Source organism: Octodon degus, unplaced genomic scaffold (genome assembly GCF_000260255.1).
Source record: "Octodon degus isolate 3935 unplaced genomic scaffold, OctDeg1.0 scaffold00201, whole genome shotgun sequence".
Taxonomy (NCBI): domain Eukaryota; kingdom Metazoa; phylum Chordata; class Mammalia; order Rodentia; family Octodontidae; genus Octodon; species Octodon degus.
The window spans coordinates 2,564,036-2,590,024 of NW_004524777.1; the positions used below are offsets into that span (position 1 = coordinate 2,564,036).

At 36.5% G+C, this 25,989-nt stretch overlaps 1 protein-coding gene across 5 annotated transcripts in view; it reads right to left on the reverse strand.

The window, feature by feature from the left end:
* Positions 1–25,989, reverse strand: part of Ophn1 (oligophrenin 1) — a 477,586-nt gene that overhangs the window by 311,827 nt on the left and 139,770 nt on the right. For all 5 annotated transcript variants that reach the window (XM_023704707.1, XM_023704709.1, XM_023704708.1 and 2 more), the window contains exon 3: positions 6,881–6,976. In XM_023704707.1, coding sequence (XP_023560475.1) covers positions 6,881–6,976 — 96 coding nt within the window. The remainder of the gene's footprint in view (positions 1–6,880; positions 6,977–25,989) is intronic.

A 25,989-nucleotide genomic window follows, 5' to 3' on the forward strand; every position in this document is an offset into this window, starting at 1 on the left:
TTCACATTCTGTAGGGACTTAAAGGCTAACATATCAATACTTGATGGAAAATACTGGTTCCATGTTATGCCTAAGATGTTTGATATTGAGACAGACAATGAGGTTAAGCTCAACTGCCTGTGTTGTAGGGTAATAACAATAAGCTTCTCTTCTGGAGGGTTAAGAACCTAAGTTTGCAGACCAAAAATTAGAGAAAAAGAAGGGCTGCAAGGACAGCCAACACTTTGGCCTTAGCCTTTCAAGGTCAGTGAGGACTCAGGACAAAGGAGAACCTATATTGTAACATCATCTAATTCAGTTGTGTCCCAAATTTTCTGATCAAGGAGATTATGGGACAACAAAGGAAAGTGATCGATGATGTAGAGTGTGCCTAAGGAGAGTCACATGGAGAGAAAACATTTTCTCAGGCTTTCACAGAGAGCAAATTGATCAAGCAATGGCGGTGACTCATCCACAAGGCTGACACTGACACAGGATCTACAATCTGAGATACAGGGTCTCAGGATAAATCCTGAGGGGATTTGACTGGCCTTACCAGATCCAAAAGCTACAGTTCTTGTTACATAGGCCTTGCTTTACCTTGGTCTTAACCATCCAGAAGCAAAGTATAAAAAGGAAGTATAAAAAGTAAAGCCATATTAATATGCTGAAATGTAAAAGGCTCAAGTCAACAACTTCTGACATTGCTAGTCTTACGGAAAACCCACTACTATTATGGACTACTAGACTATATTGGAATATTTTGCTGAATTCACACACCTATAATATTTAAATGACAATGGAATACCCTTCTCTGACAAAACTAAACAAAAAAGGGGGATACAAATGAATGACCATTTTGTATCTGTATATTCAAAATAGGATAGATATACAGCTACATTCTTTTAATTCAATGAATAGAATGATTTTTTCTAATAGTGTCTGTGAACAGGATATCATGTCTGCATCTTGTACTATGATAAACCAATAAGACAACAATATGCAATGTATTAATTATTGAAACTGTCCTACTAATCAGTTTTGAAACTGTCTTATTGCTATTTGTTTCTAAATAAAATTATTTTAAAAATTTTAGAAAGATATTCTATTTTCTCTTTATCTCCAGTGATTGTTTTTAAGAAATGTTCTGCAAAAATTTTTCAAATGAACAAGTTCTGAGTCAGTTCTTATGAGACAAGCCTTACGAGTGATACTGCCCAGTCTTTGGGGAACTTTCAGCCCATCTGCCTTCTCCAATGGCCCCCAGAATGGTGGCTGTCATGCTTTTAATAACTGTGCAATTGCTTTCAAAACTATTTTAGTGGTGGAAAAAAGTCCTGAGTTTGGTTCCCAATACCAAAATGAAAAAAAAAATTATCAGTGTTTCTTTGCTTTTCCAGAAGATCACATTGTAGGAGGTCATTTCTTCACCAGACCTAATGAGGTAACCTGGTCAGAGCTTTATGGTGGTTATTTTCAATTACCAAGATTTTCATAAACCAATGAATCAGTTTAATGAAACCAGAAGAACCTCGAGTTCTCTGACCTCTCCAAGTCCTATAATTTTATTTCTTTGTTAATTAGAAGATTTCAAAAACCTGCTGACATATATGGCACCAGTCAAGTACTTAGCAAAGTCAAAATAGCTTTTGCATGCTGCTCAAGTATGAGTAAAAAACTACAGTATTTTTTAGAAATCGTCCTTCTAAGTCCAGGTATCTCATTTTATTCATGAAACTAAAAGCGCAGAAATTGTAACTCATTTTCCAAGGTCAAAAAGCTGGGAAGGGAACCCTATTTTAATGTTCTTTCTACATATTTAAGGTAAGTGCCACAAGCATAGCCAAAGTATATCCTTCTCTCTATCCATTCTATTCATATTGCCATATGCCTTCTTTTCTGTCAGAAAATGTTTGAAGAGCAAGGGCACAAGATTTGTACAATGGTTTTTTCTTGAGTGCCATGAGGTTAGACAAGGAATATTACTGATACATTTTTAACCAAATATGAATTACCATGGCACAATCTGAGAGGTAAACTTGCAAACATTTCTCTAGAGTAAATGGGAAGAAAATAAAAGCTTTTGTAAGATCCAATTATCTGTTAGAGTGTTAGGGGACAGAATAGTCACTAAAGAGAAAAAAATGAAGAGCTTAGATCTTGTTCTCTCCTCAGAGAAGAATGATACAAGAAAACTGGTTAAGAAAAGGAAGAAAACAAGCCTATATGAACACAACTAACACTACCATCAACACCTATCTCACTAGCACCACCAGCAAGAAAATTTAAAAACAAAACTGACTGCAGTATGCTACAATAATGTCCAGCAGTGCTAGAATACTAAAGGGAGACCCAGCAAGAGTTAACTATTCTGCTACGGTTTGTGGCTAGGTGTCCTCCGCAAAACCTCATGCAAACACGAAGCCACTTCTGAAGTTTGTGGTTGATTCTTGATCCAGTGCTAGGATTATGGGTGTGAGTGTCCTGGGGCAGATACTCTGTATTACAATGTAAGGAGGGGAGAGAGGCTAGCAAGCTGCCTGAGCTGCTGCCACTCCCTTTGCTCTCTTGCTCTTTGCTGCTGCTCTCTGCCATGTACCACTCTCCCTTGGAGCCAGCTGAGTACGGACTGAAACCTCCACTAACTATGAGTTAATAAACCTTTGCTTCCTTCATTTTAGGTGGTGGGTATTTGTCCGAGCATTGAGAGAAGAGTAACTGAGACACTATCCCTAAAAAAATTTCAAGAAAAAGAATATGAAAAAGGTAAAAAAAAAAAAGTGAGAAACGCAAGCATTCTCAGGTTTTATAACATTCATCATTACACTTTTAGTGATAAAAAAACTGAGGTTCAGAAAGGTCAAATAAATTTTCCAACACTGTTGTACAATGTCTTCCCAAAGTGTCATCAATTTCCAATAAAAGTTGATAATATTGATTGAAAGGCTTAAAATTATTTATAGCTTTTACTGCATACATTCACTTCTGGGAAACCATGCCTAAAACCTAATCCTGATTACAGGAGGACAAAATTTAAGGCCAAAATAGGCAATCAATACTATTACTGATAATAAATAATTGAAAGCAAATGTGTAGCAAATGAAAACGGATTAAGTATCTGCAGTCAATGGACTATTATAGTTGTTAAAATTTTATAGGAACATAGAAAAATGTCTATGTTCTCACATGAAACAAGCAGAACATAAAATTTCATACATAAAAATCGTATATATACATACATAATACATATATACATGTAAGTGCATAAAAAATTATTGTTAAACCAAAAATAGGACAAAAGAGAGGACGCAAGGAATATTGCTGATACATTGTTAACCAAATATGAATTACTATGACACATAAACACAGTTTCGTTTTTATGGCTGGCTTAGCCCACCCTGGGGGCAGGGTTGGTGTGGCATGTGGTGACAGGGATCAAACCATGGTCCCTGCCTTGCCTAAGCAGGCACTTTAAACTGCTGAGCTATCCTGCCAGCCCTAGACACAGTTCTTTATGGAAAGCATACATATATAAAGTGTAAAGTCATGATAAATTTATTTAAAATCCCATTTAAACTACCCATTCATGGGCTGGGGAGGACAGCTCAGCGGCTTAAGTGCCTGTCCAGAATGCAATCCCCAATGCTGCAAAGTAAATAAATAAACATACAAACAAACTACCCACTCACTAAGTGATTCTGGGCAACTTTCTTAACCCTTTCACCTCTAATTTACTTACCCACAGTATCATATAGTAGACACCAAATGATGACTACTAATCTTTTTCTCAATTTTCATATTTTTGTAATAAATGATATTTAGTTAATAATTTAAAGATAACCAAAAACTCAATTTTCATTTTTTTAAAAGAAAACTTCCAATCATACATCTAATAAACAGACAGCCCACTGTCTGAATCTAGGGTCGCCCAACCTCTATGCCATGTGTCTAATTCTGACCATCCTCCCATTAGGAAAAGTGGACCAAGGTGTTACTACCAATATAAGAGGAAAGTTTAGAGGGAGGAGTTTTCAAAATCAGGGTGACCTTTGGTAGAGAAGGAATAAATGGCAAACAGGCTTGAAGTCTGCGCCTTCTAAAGGATGCTCTTAAGAACTGACAATTGCTTCACCCAATCTTGCGGTCAATGCCAGCAATCTATTAGAATCATTTCATATCACTTATTTGACCCTGACTGGTACCAAAACATCAGTCTCCAGGTTAGTGAGATGGAAGAATACATCAGGAGGGCATAAAAAGCCCATGAGAATAAAACACAGTGAGGCTATCAATCTCTCATTCTGCCATCCTCTTCAGTCAAATGCCTTTACGTCACCTCAAATAGCCCATGAGCTGACACTGCCATGCTGAAATATTCTGGGTTATGCTCTGCTTTGCAAGTATTAGACCACTGACAATGTTGATCTTCCATGGGTTGTGTAGCAACGAAATATTCATGTGGAGCTAGTTGAACAGATGATGTCCAACTCTGCCTGATTCCTGAACTTACACACAGCAGAAACAGGTGGCTGGTGGAAATCTCTGTCTCCAAATTTGACGTTAATTGTTGTGGTTACAAAGGACCTTCTTCAAATACGCTAAGGTAAAATGGGACCGGTGACATAGCTCAGTGGACTAAGCTCCTGCTTTGGCAAGCACAGGGACTGGGGTTCCATCCCCAGCACCACATGCCTGGCCCATAATCCCAGCACTGGGGAGGCTGAAAACAGGAGGATCACTATGAGTCCGAGCTACATAGTGAGACTCTATACTAAATACATATACATATATACTTAGAGGACTACAGCAGAAACATGACTTACAGTTTAAGATTAGAAATACTGTTCTTAAACAAGCAACCTACTAAAACCTAGTGATGTCAATTTCTGGGGAAGTTATAGCAAGAAGGTACACAGAAGCCAACCACTATTGCGGTTCACCTGATAAACACCCTATTCTGATAATAACAGGACTAAAATTCAGGATATAATCTGAATATCCCTCACAACTGTACTCTTTATAAAAGAATGCACTGCAATAGTATTTGTAATGGTAAACAATTAAAAATAAATTTCCATAAATAAATATTAAATAAAGTACAGCTATTATAATAATAAAGTGCAAATGTATTCATTATTCATTCATTTAACAAACAGGTACTGAGCATCTATTATATGTTAGGCACCCTATACATTAGAAGATAGATGTGAATAAGACAATGTCCTTCTCTACCATGAAACTTCAAAAAAAATTATATAATCTGTGAAAACATTTGATACAATATTAGGTTAAAAAGATAACATTAGGGGGACCGGGGAGATGGCTCAGTAGAATAAGTGCTTCCCTGGCAAGCGCAAGGGCCTGAGTTCAATCCCCAGTTCCAGAAAGAAAAAAAAAAAGATAACATTAGGTATTTAGTGTAAACTAAATTTCATACAAAGAAAACAGATACATGTTTAGGAAAACAATATATGAAAAGGACAGGAGAGGGAGTAAAGAGATATATCTATGTATGTAAGTAGGATGGTTTGGACAACTGTGCTGTGCATTTCTGCTGGTCTATGGACAGGTGCAATTAAGGCTTAAATTGTTTCGTCTCCTTTTTTCTGTTGCTTTTCCTTTTTCTTCTCTTAATTTCTTACATATTTCTTTTCTTCTTTCTTCCAATTTTGCATGCAGTTATCTGGTAATATGAATAATCAGTTGGAAGACAACAGCATACATTACAATGAATGCTGTGAAATTCCTATTACTTTGGTAAGTAAAATTCTGGATCACTTCTAATTTTTGTTTTAGTACTATTTTATATTCCATATTTTTTTAGAAAAAAGAACATATGAGTACATCTAAAATACTGCTTTTGCTAGAATATCCTTTTATCATAAGTAATTTCATGCTTTTATACATTAAATGTACTACAGTGAGCATTTATTAACAATATATTTTATATTTAGTTTTTACAGCAATATAAATATGACTGCATCACCAACTTTTTCCAGTAACATTAGGTCATTCTTAATAGGTCTGTGATTCAGTGTTCTAATCTGGCAGAATGTTTTAAACTACCTCTTACTCAAGGGTCAGCAATTTTTTGTTAACAAGTCAGGAAGTAAATACTTCAGGCTTTGAGGGCCAACTAGTCACTATTAATGCTAGATAATGCTGCAGGTGTGCTGTGGGAAATATCCATAGATGATACTTACAGGAATAAGTGTCTCTGCATTCCAATAAAACTTTATGTACAAAAACAGGTCATGAGCTACATTTGGCTAAATGGCTATAGTTTGTTGAATTTTGCTTAACTTCATAACAACTAAAACAAACAGAGTTCTTTTTTCTTCCATTATTTAATCTGCTGTTTATAATATTCTTGAGAGAGATAAAAGCATAAGGTCCATTTTACAGAAGACAAGATGGAGACTTACAGAGAATAAATATATTGGCCAAACATCACACAGCTAATAAAGCATTTTTATTATATCCAAGTCCCAAAAGAGGCTTCAGAACTCCTGTTGGCTAAAGAGCTATACTGAGATAAATGCTAGTTTTAAAATTTCCAGGGGAATTTGTTTCTTAGAGGAATCTTACGCTGAATCATTCTGGAAAAAAACACAAATTATTCTTTGTCTTTTACAAAAATATCTGGGTCCATGTGTTAGATGGTTTAAAGAAAAGTTCTTCCTGCAGACTGAGTCAGAAGCCCTCAGTGAAAGTTTACAAGACGCCTTAGCTGCCTTTGTGTAAGGCAGAAATGGCACTGGCAGGAAAGATTTCCTTATCTTTCCTAAGGAGTTTAACACTATTCCACAGTGGATAAAGTGCTCTGCGCCCACACAGTAAGGGCTTCCACAGCCTCAGTCCTACATGGAAAAGCACAAGGCCATGTGGAGTTGAGACTTACCAATGTTAATCTCATCATCAGTCAGAGTGTCTCCAATGAAATTAAACTGAAATGATTGTAATGTCTGGGAAAACTTCTGAACAGCAGAGGAGTAATCTGTAAAGAAGAAAAACAGGACAAAGGGTCAACATCATGATATTTTCACCAATTTTCTCATCTGTTAGAGTAAATGAGAGAAAAGCAAAGATCCGTGCTCCAGTAAAAAAATTTGAACAAGTAAAACAAATTAAAGATGGAGGAGAAGAAATAGTTTCATGAAGTCCCTTGAAAAATTAGGAGACTTGTTTTTTCTTCAATCAATTTCCTCTCTGACCTGTTTCACCCAAAACCTGGAAGACCTCAAACCACTTAATTATACTCTTAAAAAAGTATCTTCTTACATATTTGTTAACCTTCGTTTTATGAAATGGATTACATATTTCCTCACCTTTCATAAAACAAAATTCCACAATCATTCTACAAAAAAAATAATAAGCCCCATTTTATACATGGGAATTTCGAAGTCCTACAGATGTGCAACAGGCTGGAACTCAAACCAGGTGGTCTGCCTATATCCTTAGGGCCCTACCCAAGACAACAGAGGTATCACCTGAACATTTTACATGTTAACCACATGGCAGCCTTGGTTAGAACACTGTCCAGCAGAGAAATAGATTTTGCTCACTCAAGAGTATTTACCAATAGACCTTGCCTGAAGAAGTAAAGAATGGAAGTCAAGGTGTCATGGCCAGAAAATTGTTTTTATTTTTGATTAATCATTTTAAATTTTTTTAATTTTTTATTCATTTTCATGGGGAAAAAATAGCAATGAAACAGTTTCAAACAGGTTAGCATGACAGTTGCAGTAATTAATATATCACATATTGTTGTCTTCATAGTAGTTGTCCAGAGGACAAGATGCGGAAATGGTATCTTGTCCAAACATTATTAGTATAAACCTTTCTTCTCATTGGACTAATAGAAGGTAACTGTATATCTATCCTAACTATTTTGTATATGAATTTTAGTATGTAGAAGTTTAAGAATGGTGTGAAATTAAATCACATTTAGCTATATATTTGAGGAACTGTCTTCATTGAAATTTTCAAAGTGTGAACTTCAATATAGATTACTCAAACAACTGAAAATAGAACTTGTATTTGATCCAAATATTTTCTAAGTACCTTCCCAAAAGAGTTAAAGGCATTGTATTACAGTGATAAAGGGACCATTGTAAATACATGGCTCATGCAAAAACATACAAAAATGTTTACAATCACTTTATTTATAATTGACAAAAGTTGAGAGCAATCAAAATGCCCTTTGATAGATATATGTATAAATGAATCTGGAACATGCAGAAAAGAAAATACTACTCAGCATTAAAAAGCCACGAAGTTCCACGAAATCACAAAAAGACATCAACTGTACAACATTCTGGAAGAGGGAAAACTAGTGAAACATTTTAAAAGATTAGCAGTTGCTAGAGGTTAACAGAAAAGGAAACAGGTAAAGTACAGAGGATTATAGAAAAATAAAACAGTTCTGTAAGACACAACAATGGATACATATCATTACACACTTGTCTAAACCTATTAAATAATGAAGAGCCTATAATACACATGCCGTAGCAGGCTGTTCACATCATTGAATTTCTAATCATCACTGCTATAGAATGTACAACACCAAAAGCAAACTCTGCTGTAAACTATGTACAGCGGGAAAAGCTGTTTACTTGTGAAGACAGAAAATCTATAGGGAATTCGCTGCACTTTCCATTCCATTTTGTCATGAACTTAAAACTGTTCTATCAAAACTTTCTTATTCATAAAAGCCCAGGAAGAGGGGGTACAGAATATCTGAATTAACATTTGTCCAAAGATGATATACAGAAGTCTAATCAACAAATAAAATGATAATTAACCCTACTGGTCACTAAGGAAATGCAAATGAAGCACTCACTATATACTCACTAAGGCAGTGGGTCTCAAAAATATAGATAATTAACAATTTCTGGAAAGACTGTGGAGAACCTGAAGCCCTCATGTACTACCACTGGAAATGCAAAATGGTAAAAGAGTTCTGGAAAGTTGTATTTAAGTTCCTCAAAAAGCTAAACTCCCATAACACATATCTATTCCATTCCTAGGAATATACACATGATAAGTGAAAGCAGTACTCCATGCAGAAACATGTCTGAAAATATTTTTAATAGGAATATTTATATTAGGTAAAAACATGGACTGTCTGCTGACAGATAAGGATTATAGTCTGGTCACCAAACTGCATTAGTCCATTTCCTTTGGGTATAACAAAATACCTGAGGCTAGGAATTTGTAAGAAAAGAGAATTAGTCAACAATTTAGAGGCCCAAAAATCTCCAAGGTAAGATGGCCTGTATTAGGCCTCTTGTGAGGGTCACAAGAAACATAACAACATGAGGGTGCAAGACAGAAAGAAGAGACACACAGCAAACTATAACCTCACTATTGTTAAGACAACAATTTAATGGAAAAAAGGAAAGAGATAAATTGCTGGGAAACAGGAGGAAACTGACAGCAAGACTAGAAATTTTCCAAAAGTTGAAAAGATAAAGCACACTGCAGAGAAAGGAATGAGGCAGTCTGGAAGGCTCACCTCAGCTCCCTAGGAGAGAATTTCACCTCTACTGATACAAGGCAAGCCCAGAAAGAAATAGTGGCTTCAGAGACAGACAGCAAAGTAGGCCAACAGCACTGGCCCCAGAAATGGCTATAAAATGCAAACATAATATAGTCTTTTACTCTGAAAGTGATTTCTTCCAAAGGCAAGCTGGAGTTAAGGAGGAAGGAAAGGACACAGCCTGCCTTATTGAGAGGGTTTAAGAAGGTCATTTTGAGAAAGAGTTAATTGTTTGAGACAAAGCCAAAGAACAAATGCACAGCTGACATACTTCAGGATTTATGGTGTCAGCCTGCCATAGTGACTGGGTAGGAGCAAACAAGTTAATCCCAGAGAATATACACTCTAGATATAGAAGCTGGAAAGTTTAAGTTAGGTGCAGAAAGACAAAGAAGCTCCAGTTTCTGTGGTAAGAAGGTAGGTTGGTCCTATGTGGCTTCCAAAAGAAGTTGGGTCTGAAAGTGCTGGCATTAAGTGCAACAGATGGCTAGACCACCCTACCTACCCTCCTACCTACATCCAGCATAGAAGTCCATAAATGGTGTTTGCTTTTCCCATCTACCAGCATGAGCAAGGGTATAGTTTAGCCTGAAAGACTATCATGGCCTGAGGTACAGGAAAAGAAGGGCCTCCTGGACTAGAGGGACACTTGACAAACACTTAGGCTATAAAGCTAGACAGAAAAAAAGAAACACTGTGAGGTGGAAAAAAGGACACATAAACTGGGAGCTGCCAGAATGACCATAGCTTTAGAGTGGACACCATTCATTGCCTACACCAAGCAGGAAAATGAGGCATGATCCAGCATTCACATGAAAAATCTTAAGTATGAAAATAAAATAGAGCCTAGACGCAACTTTCTATTCCTCCCCCGTATCTGCTAAATTCCAAGATTGCAGAATGTGGAAAGAAAAGACTCAATGAAAGACACAGAGGAGGGCTGGGCAGACTAAGCACCTGCCTAGCAAGTACAAGGATGGGGGTTCAATCCTTGGGACCACATGCCATGCCAGTCTGTAATCCCAGGGCTGGCGAGGCCAAGATTGGGAGTGGGACACTGCGTGGTGACACAATGTAACAAAATAAATAATTGCTTAAATTTTTTTTAAAACACAGAGCAAATTTTTTAGATTCATTTCGTTTTTTGCATTGGTTCTTCAGAGTTCAGGATTTTTTCTTTTGATATTCTGGAAAAAAAACTTTTGACAAAAGCCAACCTTTGTTCCTGACAAAATTCTCTAGACATATCAGAAACTTAACTCCATTTGATAAAAGTCATTTATTACAAAATTACCACCAGAATAATATTAAATGGGGAAAAGCAAAAAGGTTTCTCTCTAAAATCAGTATCAAGACAAGGATTTCCAGTATCACCTGTCCTATTCAATATTTACTCAAAATGTTAGAAAAAGAAATCAGGAAATAAAAAGAAATAAAAGGGATATTTATGAGAGGAATATAAAAAATCAAATTATCATTGTTTGCAGAAGACATGATCCTCTACATTGAAGACCCAAAAAAGTTCACAAACCACTCCTACAATTAACCAAATTTTGGTAACTAACAGTATACAAAATGTACACACAAAGGGCTGGCGATATAGCTCAGCAAACTAAGCAACTGCTTTGGCAAGTGCAGGGACCAGGGAGTGATCCTCAGAACTGCATGTCATGCCAAAATAGGCCCTGGGATGTACTAAGCTGGTGACCTAGTCTGGGCCTGGTGGCGCATGCCTGTAATCCCAGCACTAGGGAGGCTGAAAACAGGAGGATTACTACAAGTACTAGAGGCATAATGAGACCCTGTACCACTTACATAAAATGAAAAAAGAAGTACACACAAAAAATCAGTAGTAGTCCTGCACATTAATAAACTCACCTACAAAAAATTAGTAAAACAATACCATTCACAATAGCATCATGAAAAATTATCCAGTAGTACAAAGATCATGATTGTGAGAATGAGATAAAACTGAAGTACAACTATATTTTAAATACCAGAAACTCAGCTGAAATATACTACTTTTGATAATTTATTATGGCAGCAAATATAATACTCATATAATGATCTTTACAAATAGTATATTGTCAATACTTGAAATATGTATTCAGCTGGCTTTAAGTGGAATGTTATACAAATATTCATTAGATCCTATACATTAATGGTACTGCTGAGTTCTCCAATAGCCTTGCTGATTTTTGGCCGGGTCCTGTCCACTGCAGAGAAAGGAGAGATGAAGTTTCCAACAATGAATGCACTGTTCTCATTACTACGGGTCTATATATTTTGAACATCTGCTCTTTTGTACATAAACAAGTAGGAAAACTCTCTCTGATGGATTGTCACTTATTTTTACACACTGACCTCATTAAAGCAAGTTGTTTTTCTGTTAACCTAAACACTTCTGCTTTTCCAAAATTAATGTTCTTATACTGTACCTTCTGAAGCTTATACATGTCTCTAGATCTCTCTTTACTATTTAACTCTTCAGTTTATATAGACTAAAATCACTAAGTGAAATCACTAAGTGCACTGGGATAATTCAGGGACTCTATTCATTTCAAAATTAAGAAATAGCTACCATAATTTCATTTCTGACTTTAATTTCACTTTCTGATGCAATATAACATTCACAACTTTCTTTCTGCTCTTAATTCCATGTTACTTTCAGGAGAGAGGGTCTCACTTTGTAGCACAGGCTGGCCTCTGATAGCAATCCTCATGCCTCGGCCTGCTCAGTGCAGATATTAACCACCATGCCAGACCAACATTCATAACTTTCAGTACTACCATCATGAAAGGGCCATTAGTCTGCCAACCACTAATGTGTATTTGTCAAAAAAAAAAAACTGATATTAGAAAATTTGAACAACTTACAATACTACAGTCACAACAGACTCAAAGTAGAAATCAGGAACAGATCATAAAATTTATCAAATAATTTAAAATGAAGAAGCAGATATATGGAGGGACAACCTACTTGGACCTCCTCCTGTCCCTCTCTGGGACAGGAGCATTCTTTCCCTCAATAAATATATTCTGCTCATAAAAAAGAAGCAGATGTGTGGCAAAGAGTGCTGGAAACTTCAGTGGGCAGGACCGTTGTGGAACCAGGTGCAGGGAAACTTCAGTGGACAGGACTGGTATGGCACCCTGTGGCAGAACTCCCTGCAGAGAGGCAAGGGGCGAGACTGAGCAAGCAAAACCAAAGGCAGAACATCTAGCCAGTGGGGCACAGCAGGTTCACTTCCACGGGCTACACCAAGAAGAACGTGAGCACAGCAGCCAGACCCAAGCCAGGCCCAGCTGGACGAGTTCAAGGTTCGCTGATCCTGACCCAGTGACCTGAGACATACTGTGAAACCCAGAGACAGATGGTAAAAGGTAACCGTGGTGAACTGGTATACCTGGAAGACACCAGGTACATCAAGGGGAGGCGACCAGGCAGAACTTAGAGGAACCAATTTAAATGCAAATTCCCAATTGAATATCTCCTTAGCTACGCAGTTATAATGTTTGTTCTTATGGTCTGCAATACAAATCCATAAGTTAAAAAAGTTGGTCAATTGCTAAATCTCACTACCCACCATTAGTGTTGTGAATTGCAGTACTGCAAATAGAAAACTATACCAACCTTGACCACATGATCTCTTTTGGGTAATAATATTGCAACATGCTTGGGTAATAAAGCTCTACAACAAAGGTCATAGGACAGTGCCAAACAGAAACCAATATCTCATTCTCAATCAATAGAGACGGCAAAACCTTAAGATAAAAACAAAACAAGAATCTCTTAACAGAGAAGAGACACCCAAAGAACAGACTCTATAGAGAGACTCTAGTCATAATGATATGGATAATTACTATCAAATTTCCACCAAAAAATAAATCACACAAATCAAAATACAGACTTCTTGCTGAAATATGAAGCAACAAAGAGAAGAAACAAAATGCATTCTCAGGCTCCAAGCCCACCCAGAACAAATGGAGGAGACACTAACATACAAGAAAATGGAAGTCACACACCTAAAACCTGTGAAATTATAGTGTCTGAAGTAAAGAAACCACTTCAGAAAGGTATGGAAGCAATCAACTCAGAAATCTCCCAAGTAAAAAAAAATGATAACTATAAGGAAAGAATTACTAAGTGTTTCTAAAGAAGAAACTGAGAAAAAAATAAAGAATAGAAAAATGGTGTAAGCTTTCAATTAGCAAAGAAATGCAACGTATGAAGCACACGCAAAGAGATAGTCAGGAGATTAAAAATTCAATTAAAAGTTGGTGAAACTGTCTGAATGAAAGGGAAGATACACTTTCAGACCTTGAAGACACTGTTGCAGTTAGTGAAAAGATAAGGAACAATCTCTGAAAAGTAACTACGATCTAGGAAATAATAATTCAACATCTGTAAGATGATGCAAAGATGAACAACATAAGACTAACAAGGCATCAATGAGAAAGGAGGCGACACAAACGATCTAAAAAGAATATGGGCAGAAGTAATAGCAGAAAACTTCCCAAATATGGGGAAACAATCTGACACTTAGTAACCAAAGCATACAAAACTCCAAATAACATCAACAATTAATTAAAATGACATCTAATCATATAATACTCAACATCCCAGAAATTCAGCACAAGAACAACATACTAAAAGCTGCTAGAGAAAAGACACATCACATTTATAGGAAAATTCATCAGAATAACAGCAGATTTCTCCTCACAAACCATCAAGTCAAGAAGAGCACTGAGCGAAATACTTCAAGTCTTATAAGAAAACAAATGCCAACTCAGACTGATGTAACCTGAAAAATTATCTTTCAAATTTCATGGAAAAGGGAAATACTTCTAAGACAAAGAACAACTAAAGAAACTCATGACAAGCAAGCAGACCCTAGACAGACCACCACAAAATATTCTAAAGAGGGATCAAAATGATCACAACTCCATGAATGAGAATGGAAAGAAGCCATCAAATAAGACAAACAATGAAACACAAGAAAAATAGGTAAGCAACAGCAGAGAAATAACATGTAAATCATAACCCAATACATCTCAATTTTAGCCACCAATGTAAAGGGACTCGATTCATCAACTAAAAGAAATAGATTGGCAAAGTGGATTAGAAAACAATCCAACAATATGCTGTGGACAACAAACACATTCAACCAATAACGAAATTCATATGCTGAAAGCCAAAGGATGGAAAACATTCCTACATGACCCAGGACTTCAGAAAAAAGCAGGGATAGCAACCCTATACACAGATAATCTGAATGTAAAAACCAGACTGACCAAATGAATTAAAAAAGGCCGCTATATACTGCTTAGGAGAAATATACAAGAGGAAGAAATAAGAGCCATAAATATGTATGCACCAAATATAGCAGCACCGAACTATATAAGACAGTTCTTAATGCACACGAAAAATCTAATATCCAATACAACAGTCTTAACAAGAGACCTTAATATCCCCTTATCCCAAAACACTAGGTCAAGCAGACATAAAATTAGGCAAAAGGTAGCAGAACTGAACCACACCTTTGAACAAATGGACTTAGTGGATATATGCAAAATGTTCCACCCAACCATAGCTGACTACACATTCTTGCCACATGCACATGGGACATTTTCTAAAATAGACCACATACTAGTCTATACGTTACACTTAAGTATATACAAGTAAACAGAAACCGTCCCAAGCATATTATCTGACCACAGTGCAATGAAACTAGAAATAAATGGCAAACAAAACCATAAAAATCCCACAAACACATGGAAATTAAATAACACTCTCCTCACAAACCACTGAGTTATAGATGAAATTAAACAATACCTACAATACAACAAAAATTCAAGCACAACTTACCAGAATTTGTGGGATGCAATGAAAGAAGTTCTTAGGGGAAAATTTATAGTTGAAAACTTACACATTAAGAAAACAGAGGGGCCGGGGAAATGGCTCAGTGGAATAAGCACTTCCCTGGCAAGCGCAAGGGTCTGAGTTCAATTCCCGGTTCCGCCAAAAAAAAAAAAAAAAAAAAAGAAAACAGAATGGAAACAAATAAACACTCTAATATTGTACCTCAAAATCTAGAAAAAGAAGGGGAAACAAAGCCCAGAGACAGGAGGAAATCATAAAGATTAGAGCAGAAATTCATGGAATAGAGACAAAGAAAACAATACAAAGAATTAAAAAAAAATCAAAAAGCTGGTTCTTTGAAAGAGTAAATAAAATTGAAAAACCACTAGCTACCCGCATCAAAAAGAGGAAAGAAAAAACTCAAATTCAAGAAACAAGGAATGAAATGGGCAAAATTACTACAGACCCTCTAAAAATGCAGAAGATAATCAAAAGCTTCATTGAAAATCTTACTCTCACAGAATCAAAGACACAGAAGAAATAGACAGATTCTGACATAGGTACAACTTAACAAAACTGAATTAAGAAGATGTTAAGAATTCTCAATAAACCATTATCAGTCAATGAAATTGAAAATGTAATAAAAACTTACAAAGAGAAGTCCATGTGCTCATGGATTCACAGCTGAATTTTACAAAAAAAAATTACAGAAGATATAATCCCAATATTTCTCAAACTCGTCAATGAAATTGAAAAGGAAGCAATACTCTCAAAATCATTCCTGGAAGCAAGTATTATACTGATAACAAAACCAGAGAAAGATTCAACCAAAACAGAGAACTACAGGCCAATCTTCCTCACCAATATAGATACAAAAATCCTCAATCAAATCCTAACAAATAGAATAGAGAAAAACACCAAGAAAATTATACACTATGACCAGGTAGGATTCATCCCAGGGATGCAAAGATGGTTCAACATATGCAAACCTATAAATGTAATAAACTATATCAATAGAGCCAAATCGAAAAGCCACATGATCATCTCAATTGATTCAGACAAGGCCTTTGTCAAAGTCCAACACCCATTCATGGCCAAAGCCATACAGAAGATTGGAATAGATGGCCTCTACCTCAGTCTGATAAAATCCACCTATGACAATCACACAGCCAACATAATTCTAAATGAGGACAAACTGAAATTTTTTACTCTCAAATCAGGTACAAGACAAGGATGTCCTCTATCACCACTCCTATTCAATGTAATTCTGCAATCATTAGCTACAGCCATTAGACAAGAGACAGAAAAAAAGGAATGTGAATGGGCAAAAGAAGTTAAGCTATCATCATTTGCACATGAAATGATTACTTCAAAGACACTAAACACTCCATCAAGAAACTAGAATTAACACAAATTCAATAGCATAGCAGGTTACAAAGTCAATGCCCAAAAATCAATATAATTCCTTCACATAGATAACAAACACAGAGAGAGAAATTAAAGAAACAATATGATTCACAATAGAATCCAAAAAAAGAAATACATAGGAATTAATCTAACTAAAGAAGACCTATTCAATGAAAATTACAGTACTTTGACCAAAAAGTTTGAATATTTCAGAAAATAGAAAGATATTCCTTGCTCCTGGATAGGAAGTACAAACATTGTGAAAATGGCCATACTCCCAAAATTGTCATACAGATTCAATGTAATCCCTATCAAAATACGACCAACATACCTCACACACCTAGAGAAATCATTCGTAAAATTTATTTGGAACCAGAAAAGACCTAGAATAGCAAAGGCAATTCTGGTAAACAAAGGCAAGTCAGGAGACATTACAATCCCTGATTTGAAATTATACTACAAAGCTACTGTGATAAAATTGGCATGGTAAAGGCAATAAATAAATAAATAAATAAACCAGACCCAAGGATCAATGGCACAGATTAGAAGAGGTAGATACAACTACAAAGACACTCAGCCACCTCATCATTGACAAAGGCGCTATTATGATTTGTGTCTAGTTGTCCCCACAAAGCCTCATGTTAGACATGTGGCAGACATGTCTGAGGCATAGCAAGTGGCTTGAGGGGTGAGACCAGAGGACAATCGAGGAGCTTGAAGGGCTGGGCCAGAGAGGCATGAAGGGTTAAAATGGAAGCATGCAATCTGCCCTCCCAGGCCTGCAGCCTCTCTTGGAGGTGTGGAGCCCATCATCCTGGACACAGCAGCACCCCAGCCTGTCCTCCAGACCCTGTAGCATGGTGCAACTGTGTCTGTGATTGACAGCATTTCAGGCAGAGATGAGATGTTTGGAGAAGACAGAGGCACTGACCCTCTTTCCTGAGCAAATAAGGCTCTAAATTCTTGCTATATAATTCAGACTATTTTGAACTATAAAACCTCCAGCAATTGTGAGCTAAATAAACCTTTCCTTCCCTCATTTTAAGTGTCACATATTTGTCCCAGCAAGGAGAGAAGAATAACTGTAACAGCATTGCAATGACAGAAGAGTAACTAAGACAGGGACCAAACATGTTCACTGGAAGACAGATAGCCTCTTTAACAAATGGTGCTAGAAAAACTGGCTTTCCACATGCCAAAAACTAAAACTAGGCCTAGGTCTATCACAAGGCATTAAAGTCGAAATGGATTAAAGATCTAAATGTTAAAAGAGAAACATTAAATCTCCTACAAGAGAAACTAGGTAAAAACCATGAAGATGGAGGGGTAGCAAACATTTCAGGAACAAAAACCAAACTGCATGGAAGATAAAAGAATCAACAACTGGGACCTCCTCTTATCGACAAGTTTCTGCATGTCAAAAATTACATACTGAAAAGAAAACCCACAAATTTGAAAAAATATTAACCAATAATCACTCAGAGAAAAGTGTTCTATCTAAAATATACAAAGAACTAAGAGAAAGAAAGAAAGAAAGAAAGAAAGAAAAAAGAAAAGAAAAGAAAAGAAAAGAAAAGAAAAGAAAAGAAAAGAAAAGAAAATTAGGGCTCCAAATGTAAGGACCCAATCCAAAAATGGGCATCTGAGATGAATACTCACTTCCCAGAGGAAGAAATACATGTAGCAAATAAATACCTGAAAAAATGTTTCACATCACTGGCCATTCGAGAATTGCAAATTAAAACAACATGGAGATAACACCTCATCCCAGAAAGAATGGCTACCATAAAGAAATCATCTAATAATGAATACTGGAGAGACTGTAGGGAAAAAGGAACCCTTCTCCATTACTGGTGGGAATGCAGACTGCTACAACCACTATGGAAATGAGTGTGGCGACTCATCAAAAAACTAGGACTGGAAATCCCATTCAATCCAGCTATTCCATTTGTGGATATTTTCCCAAAAGAACTGAAAACATCAGACCACAGTGATATATGTGCACCCACGTTTATAGCAGCACAATTTGTGATAGCCAAATCTTGGAAACAACCAAAATGCCCAGTACCTGAGGAAGGCATGAAAAAGATGTGGTTTTTGGATATGACTCTATTGATATAGTGTATTACATTTATACATTTGCATATATTTAACTATCCTTGCTTCGCTGGGATGAATCCTACCTAGTCATGGTGTATAATCTTCTGGATGATTTCCTGTATTCTATTTGCTACAATGGAGTATTGCACAAATATAAAGAAAGATAAACTTGAAGCCTTCATATATAAGTAGATGCCACTTGAAGATATACTCAGAAGTGAAAAAACCCAGACCCATACATGTAAATATTGTATAATCTTCCCAGTGTAAGAACTCAAAAGAAGAAATTAAAATTGAAAGGTATAACACAACTAAATGGAAAGCAGTGCTTCAGGAGTAAACAAGGAAGAGAGAGCAAGTACAAAAGCTAGGAAACATGGCAGGGGTAAAGCCATACACTTATACACACAAGATGGTTACGGTAATGATCCTGAGAATCTTCAGCAGGTGTTTGAAACTAGCAGTTAATTGATAGAATTCTCATGCTGACTAATTATATGTGCTAACACCTGTGAACGGAGCAACTGCACTGAGGATAGCAATGTGTAATACTAGGGCCATGCTTGGAATGCCTGTCATTCTGGTCTTCTAAAAGCATACTGCCGAGGGAACTACCCACCCAGGCCCTCCTTCCTGTCCCTCTCTAGGGAAAGGAGCTTTCTTTCTCTCAATAAATATATTCTGCTCACAACCTCCGTTTGTTCCTAAAATTCATTCTTCAGTTTTAAGAGAACACGAACTTGTGCAGGTCAGGTCCAGAGCCCTATGTCATTTGGAGGTCACCCACTCGAGACCAGTTATTCTCCCTGTATCATTTTGGAGTTTCCCACCGAGATCATTGGATGGAGGAGCATCCACCTGCTCTAGAGAGGGCTACTCAGGGACGCCTAGGTGGAGGAATCAATTAAAAAAAAGGTGGGGACACCCAGAAAGCTAGAGATTGAACTCTGGACCTCGTGCACAATAAGAAAGTATTCTACCACTGAGCTGCAATTTGCAGAACTGGGAACACTTAGGTTCTCTTGAATGGCTAGAAACCTGTGTGAAAGACAGCCCATCCCTAAGAAGAATGATGGCCCATTTTATAGGAAAGGTTTGGCTGTGGATGGTCACAGTGGCGGCACATAAAGAGTTTTGGTCTCAAATCAGGAAAGAGAAAGAACCACTGGTGGCTAAGACTGAAGAAGTGAAAAAAAGAACCTATTCTGGTTTGTCCACCTTTACAAAATCGAGCATATATGCCACCCGAAGATCTCCAGAGTCGTTTGGAATCTCATATTAAAGAAATTTTTGGTTCATCTCTTCCCAATAATCGGCAAGACATCTCCCTAGAGGATTGCCGTATGAAGTTCAGTCTCTTGGCACAGTTAGCTGATGACTTGGGCCACGCAATACCTAACTCCAGGCTTCACCAGATGTGCAGCGTCAGAGATGTTCTTGATTTCTATAGTGCTCCTGTTCAGGAAAGATCTAAATTTGATTAACTTACTGCTAGTAATTTGCCTCCCAATGTGAAAATCACGAGGTTACTAATCAATTCAGAGGATGAACAGAGTGAAATCATTTTTGCTTTCCTGATGAAAAGGGAGTGTATGACATCTTTTAGTACTTTACCTGTCAGAATTGTGCAAATCCACTTTTTGTATAGAAATACAAAAAAATTCCACATTTTTTACCTTCATAACATGAGTCAACAAAGAAATAACAGGATTTTCTCTTTTCACATTTGCTGAAGCCATATTTTATTGGAATCAAGTTAAATAATTCATAGAAGTTTTTTTTCTTCAGAAAGCACCAATTAAGTTGCTTTCAAGACAGGAAACCACCACAAATTCAAATGTTTGTCTTTGTAGGCACACAGCAATAATTGCAAGAAACTGTTCAATCCTATTGGAACTCTTTAAGATGGAATTATCATATATGCATGTCACAGATACAGATGAAGAAACTTGTATTAGATTAGATATTAATAAAATAAGTGTTGAATATGAAAAAAAAGGAGATCAGCCTGGGTAATATAGAAAAACCCCATCTCTAAGTAAATAAAAAAATAAGTATTTCTTCTAAAAAAAATACTGCTTCTAATGTTATATCAAATACTCTAAGTAAATGTTTTAAAAAAGTAGAAAAAAAAGTAATAAATGAAAACAAGAGACAAAAAAAAGTCATAGGACTATCGTGCTACAATGCTGTATATGGTTAGATCTCTAAATTTCTGTGTAAAAATTTGTAATTGGCTATTTCTATTTTTTTACTGTTTTTTTTAACATTCTGTAGGGATTTAAAGTCTACCATTTCAACGATTGATGGAAAAAAGCTCTTCCATGTTATATCTAATGCACTTGATACTCAGACAGATAGTGATGTTAAGTTCAACTGTCTATGTTATAAGGTAATAATATCATTAAGCTTCTGTTCTGGAGGGTTAACACTTTAAGTTTGCAGACCAAAAATTAGAGAAAAAGAAGGGCTGCAAGGACAGCCAACATTTTGGCCCTAGTCCTTCAAGGTCAGTGAGGACTCAGGAAATAAAAGAACCTGTACTGTAGCATCCTGTAACTCAGTTGTGTCCCAAATTTTCTGATCAAGGAGATTTTGGGGCCACAGAGGAATGTGATCCATGATGTAGAGTGTGCCTAAGGACAGTGACATGGAGAGAAAACATTCTCTCAGGCTTTCACAAAGAACAAATTGGACAAGCATTGGCTGTGACTTATCTACATGGCTGACACTGACAAAGGAGCTACAAACTGCTGTACAAGTTTTCAGGGTAAATCCTGAGGGGATTTGACTGACCTTGGCAGATAAAAAAGTTACATTTCTTGTTATATAGGTCTTGCTTTATCTTGGTCTTAGCCATCCAGAAGAAAAGTATAAAAACGAGGTATAAAAAGTAAAGCCATATTAATATTCTGAGCTGTAAAAGGCTTAAGTCAACAACTTCTAACATTGCCAGTCCTATGTATAACCCACTACTGTTAAGGACTACTGGACTATATTGGATTATTGTGCTGAATGCATGCATCTACAGTATTTAAATTGCAATGGAAAACCCATCTCAGACAAAAGTAAACAAAAAAAGGGGATATAAATGAAGGACCATTTTGTGTCTGTATATACAAAATAGGATAGATATACAGCTACTTCCTCTTAATTCAATGAGAAGAAAGATTTGTTCTAATAGTGTTTGGACAGGATATCATGCCTGCATCTTGTAGTATGACTAACCACTACAAAGACAACAATATGCAATGTATTCATTATTGAAACTGTCCTACTGACCTGTTTTGAAACTGTCTCATTGCTCTTTGTATCTCAATGAAATCAATAATACAAAAAAAAGAAATGAACAAAGGTGAAATCACTGCAGACTTTGTTGAAATCCAAAAGATAATTAGTAGCTAATTTTAAATTATGTTCCAAAAAAGTGAGTATATGTTCTTCATTCCTAGACATACTAATTACTAAAGGTAACTCAAGAAGACAGAAATATGCTTAGCAACCCAGTACCAAGGAATGAAATAGACACAGTTACTAAGAAACTATGAACTAAAATGAGACCAGAATCCACAGGACTCACTGCTAAACTCTATAAAACCTTTAAAGGTATTAGTTCACAAGTACTCTTCAAGCTCTTCAAAGAAATTTCAAAGAGATGGAGTACTCCCAAAATCATTTATGGAAATGGTATCACCCAGATCCCCAAGCCAGATAAAGTCCAAATTGTAAAACAAAACTATATGTCAATCCCCTTACTGAATAAAGATACAAAAATCCTCAACAAGATATTAGCAAATAAAATGCAATGCAATATCAAAAATAAAATATATATACATGATTATCTAAAAGGTTTCCTGCTAGAGAGGCTTAAATGAAAAACAGTGACAATTTCAAATGCTAATAAGGATGCATAAAAATGGAATTTATCATACCTTGTTTTATCAAGTATAATATTATGAACCTACTCTGAGTAGTTGTTTCAAAGTGTCTTTAAAAACAGTGTGTGTGTATGTATGTATGTATAAAATGTATATATATATATAAAACATATACACATATGTATACATACATATATAAATACACAAGACAACTAACATAATTGTACTATTAATTTTTATCAGTTCATTGAAAGGAACAGTTAGTTATACTGTTTGACTGACTTTACATGCCTATGTCTGGTAATCTGAGAAACAACTCTGAAGATAACAATATGCATTATAATAACAATTGTTAATTTTCTATCATCTTGTTTTGAAATTTTATATTGTCTTATTTTTTTTAATTCTCTTTAAATACAAAGAAAACAGAAAAATAAATACCATATACACTGGTTTGTTTTCTGTTGCTACTAACACAATACCAGAGATGGTAAGTTGTAAATATTTATTCTGTCGTAGGATGCTGGAATGCAAGTATGAGGGTCGACATCTAACACTGGTCTTCCTGGCAGTGTTGAGAGGCTTCACATGGTATTTCATGGTGCAAGAGAAAGAGAGAGCATGCGTGTGTGTGTGTGTGTGTGTGTGTGTGTGTGTGTCTTTTCATCTTAATATAAAGCCACTAGGATTCAATCATGAGTGCTATCATCTATCCAAAATGCTTGAGGACAGAAGTGGCTCAGATTTCAAAAATTTTCAAGTTTGTTGTTATTTTCAAATACATCATGAAATATCTTGGGAATAGGATAAAAGTCTAAACACAATATTCACTTCTTTCATATATACCTTATACAGAGAATTTAAAGGTACTCCTACACAACATTTTTTGGTGCACCTACATTTTGCCTGACATCTGTCACAAGGTAAATGATTTTCCATGTATGGTATCATGTCAGTACTCCAAAAGTTCCAGGGTATTAAGCATCTGAGATTTCCACATTAGGGATGTTCAACCCATACTTAGAAAATTCAAGCAAGTCTACAGGCAAACCATCAGAAAACATTACAGTTCATCAACATTATTAGGCACAAGAACAACATATAAAAATCAATAGGATGTCAATACATCAAAAACAAAAATTAGTAAATGCAGTCTAGGAGGAATTAATGATAACAAGTAAAACAGCTATTCTGAAATCAATCTAAGAAAATGTAAATATCAATTTCATGGAAAAAAAATTTCGAGGCAGGATATCACTCTATAGTTCAGGCTGCCCCTGAACTCACTATGTAGCCCAAGCTGGTCTTGAATTTATGGCGATCCTTCTGCCTCTGCCTCCCAAGTGCTGAGATTACACACATGTTCCATCATGGTTGACTCACGGGGAAAAAAATGAACAATACGAAAAAATACAAATGGCCCTTGACTATCAAAACAGTTTTGTTTTTCTCATAAATCAGAAAATGGTTAAGGTCAATTTTCTTAATCAAATGATACTTTTAAAGCAATTCTAACCAGAATTCTTTATGAGTTTAATAGTCATACCAGTCCAAAAATAGTTTGCAAAGTATTCAAGAACAAATTGGTCAGTGTTACGGATTGTGTCTGGATGTCCGCCCCAAGCCAAAGAAAAAAGTCATGGGAGCTACAACAACCAAAAGTACCACAGGGTGGAGCCACTCAGGCTCTTTGCAGTTCACCTCTTACTGCATATTGCTTCAGATGCTGAACATGAAACCACAAAACCTACTGTTCTGGTGAGCTAGCTCAGCGGACTAAGCATCTGCTTAGGCAAGCGCAGGGACCAGGGTTCAATCCCCAGTACTGCACTGCCACAACAGCCCCACCCCCGAGTGCACTGAGCTGGCCACTGGCACAAGGTGTGGTGGCACACATCTATAATCCCAGGACTGGAGGGTCACTATGAGTCTGAGCTATGTAGTGAGACCCTGTACCAAATACATTTAGAAAAAAAAAATCTTACTGCTTGCCCTGCTGGATTTTATCCTTTCTCACTTCCTGTTTGTAACTTTTGGGATGGAAATGTCTTGTGCTATTGAATGTTGTAAGGGTTAACTGTCTTTTCATTTGTACAGGAGCTCACAACTAAGAGTTCACCTTAAATCTCAGAGAAAACTGGGGATATGGACTTTTCAGCAACACTCAAACTGTTAGGACTTTGAAAACTCTTGAAGAGAGAATAAATGTCTTTTGCATAAAGGGATGTGCCTTAGTCTTTAGGGGCCAGGGGGGGAATGCTATGGTTTCAGTCTAAACAACTCCCCTTAAAGCCTCATGTCAAGCATTTTTTTTTTTTTGCTAGCTCAGGATGCCTAAAGGGCAGGTCAGATAAAGCCTGAGGTTCTGGGGATCAAACCACAGCATCCTGAGCCTGACTGCTTTGCTTAAGCAGGCACTTAAACCACTGAGCTAATAATGGGCAGGCCCCTGAAACCCTTAATCCTTTTTTTTTTTTTTTGGTGGTACCAAGGATTGAACTCAGGGCCCTGTGTTTGCTGGTCAAGTGCTTATTCTACTGAGCTATCTCCTTGGCCCCAAAGCCTCATATGGTCATCAGACTTTTTCAGAGGTGCCTGAATCTAGGCAGAGATACTGGAATTACAGGCATGTGATTAGCAAATTGGTTCATTGATTGGTTTGGTACCGCCCTAATCCCAGAAGTCTAGATACAATATGAAAGGGGCAGAAAGATGCTATTAAGATCCCTTGTTTGGATGGGGAGACAGCTCAGTTGAATAAGCGCTTGCCTTGCAAGTGCATGAGTTAAATCCCCAGTTCTGCAAACAAAGAAACAGAGAGAGAGAGAGAGAGAGAGAGAGAGAGAGAGAGAGAGAGAGATCCCTTGTTTTTTATGTCTTCTGCCTGCTCTGAATTGCTCTCCTCTGTGAAGGCACCCTGCCTTGGAGCCAACTGATTATGAATGGAAATCTCTACAAACTGAGATTAAAATAAACCTTTTTCTTCTTTAAATTTGGGTGTCAAGCATTCTGTCTTAACAACAGAAAAAGTATTTAAGACAGTAAGAATCCTCAAGCCATCAAGCTAGACTTGTCATATGTCAAAATAAAACAGTACAGGTGCAAGACAATAACTAGATAAAATGCAAAGCCAAGGAACAGATCAATAGATATATGGAAAATTACAACATGAAAGAGTATAGATGTCACAATGCAATGCAAATAAAATATGTTGTAACAAT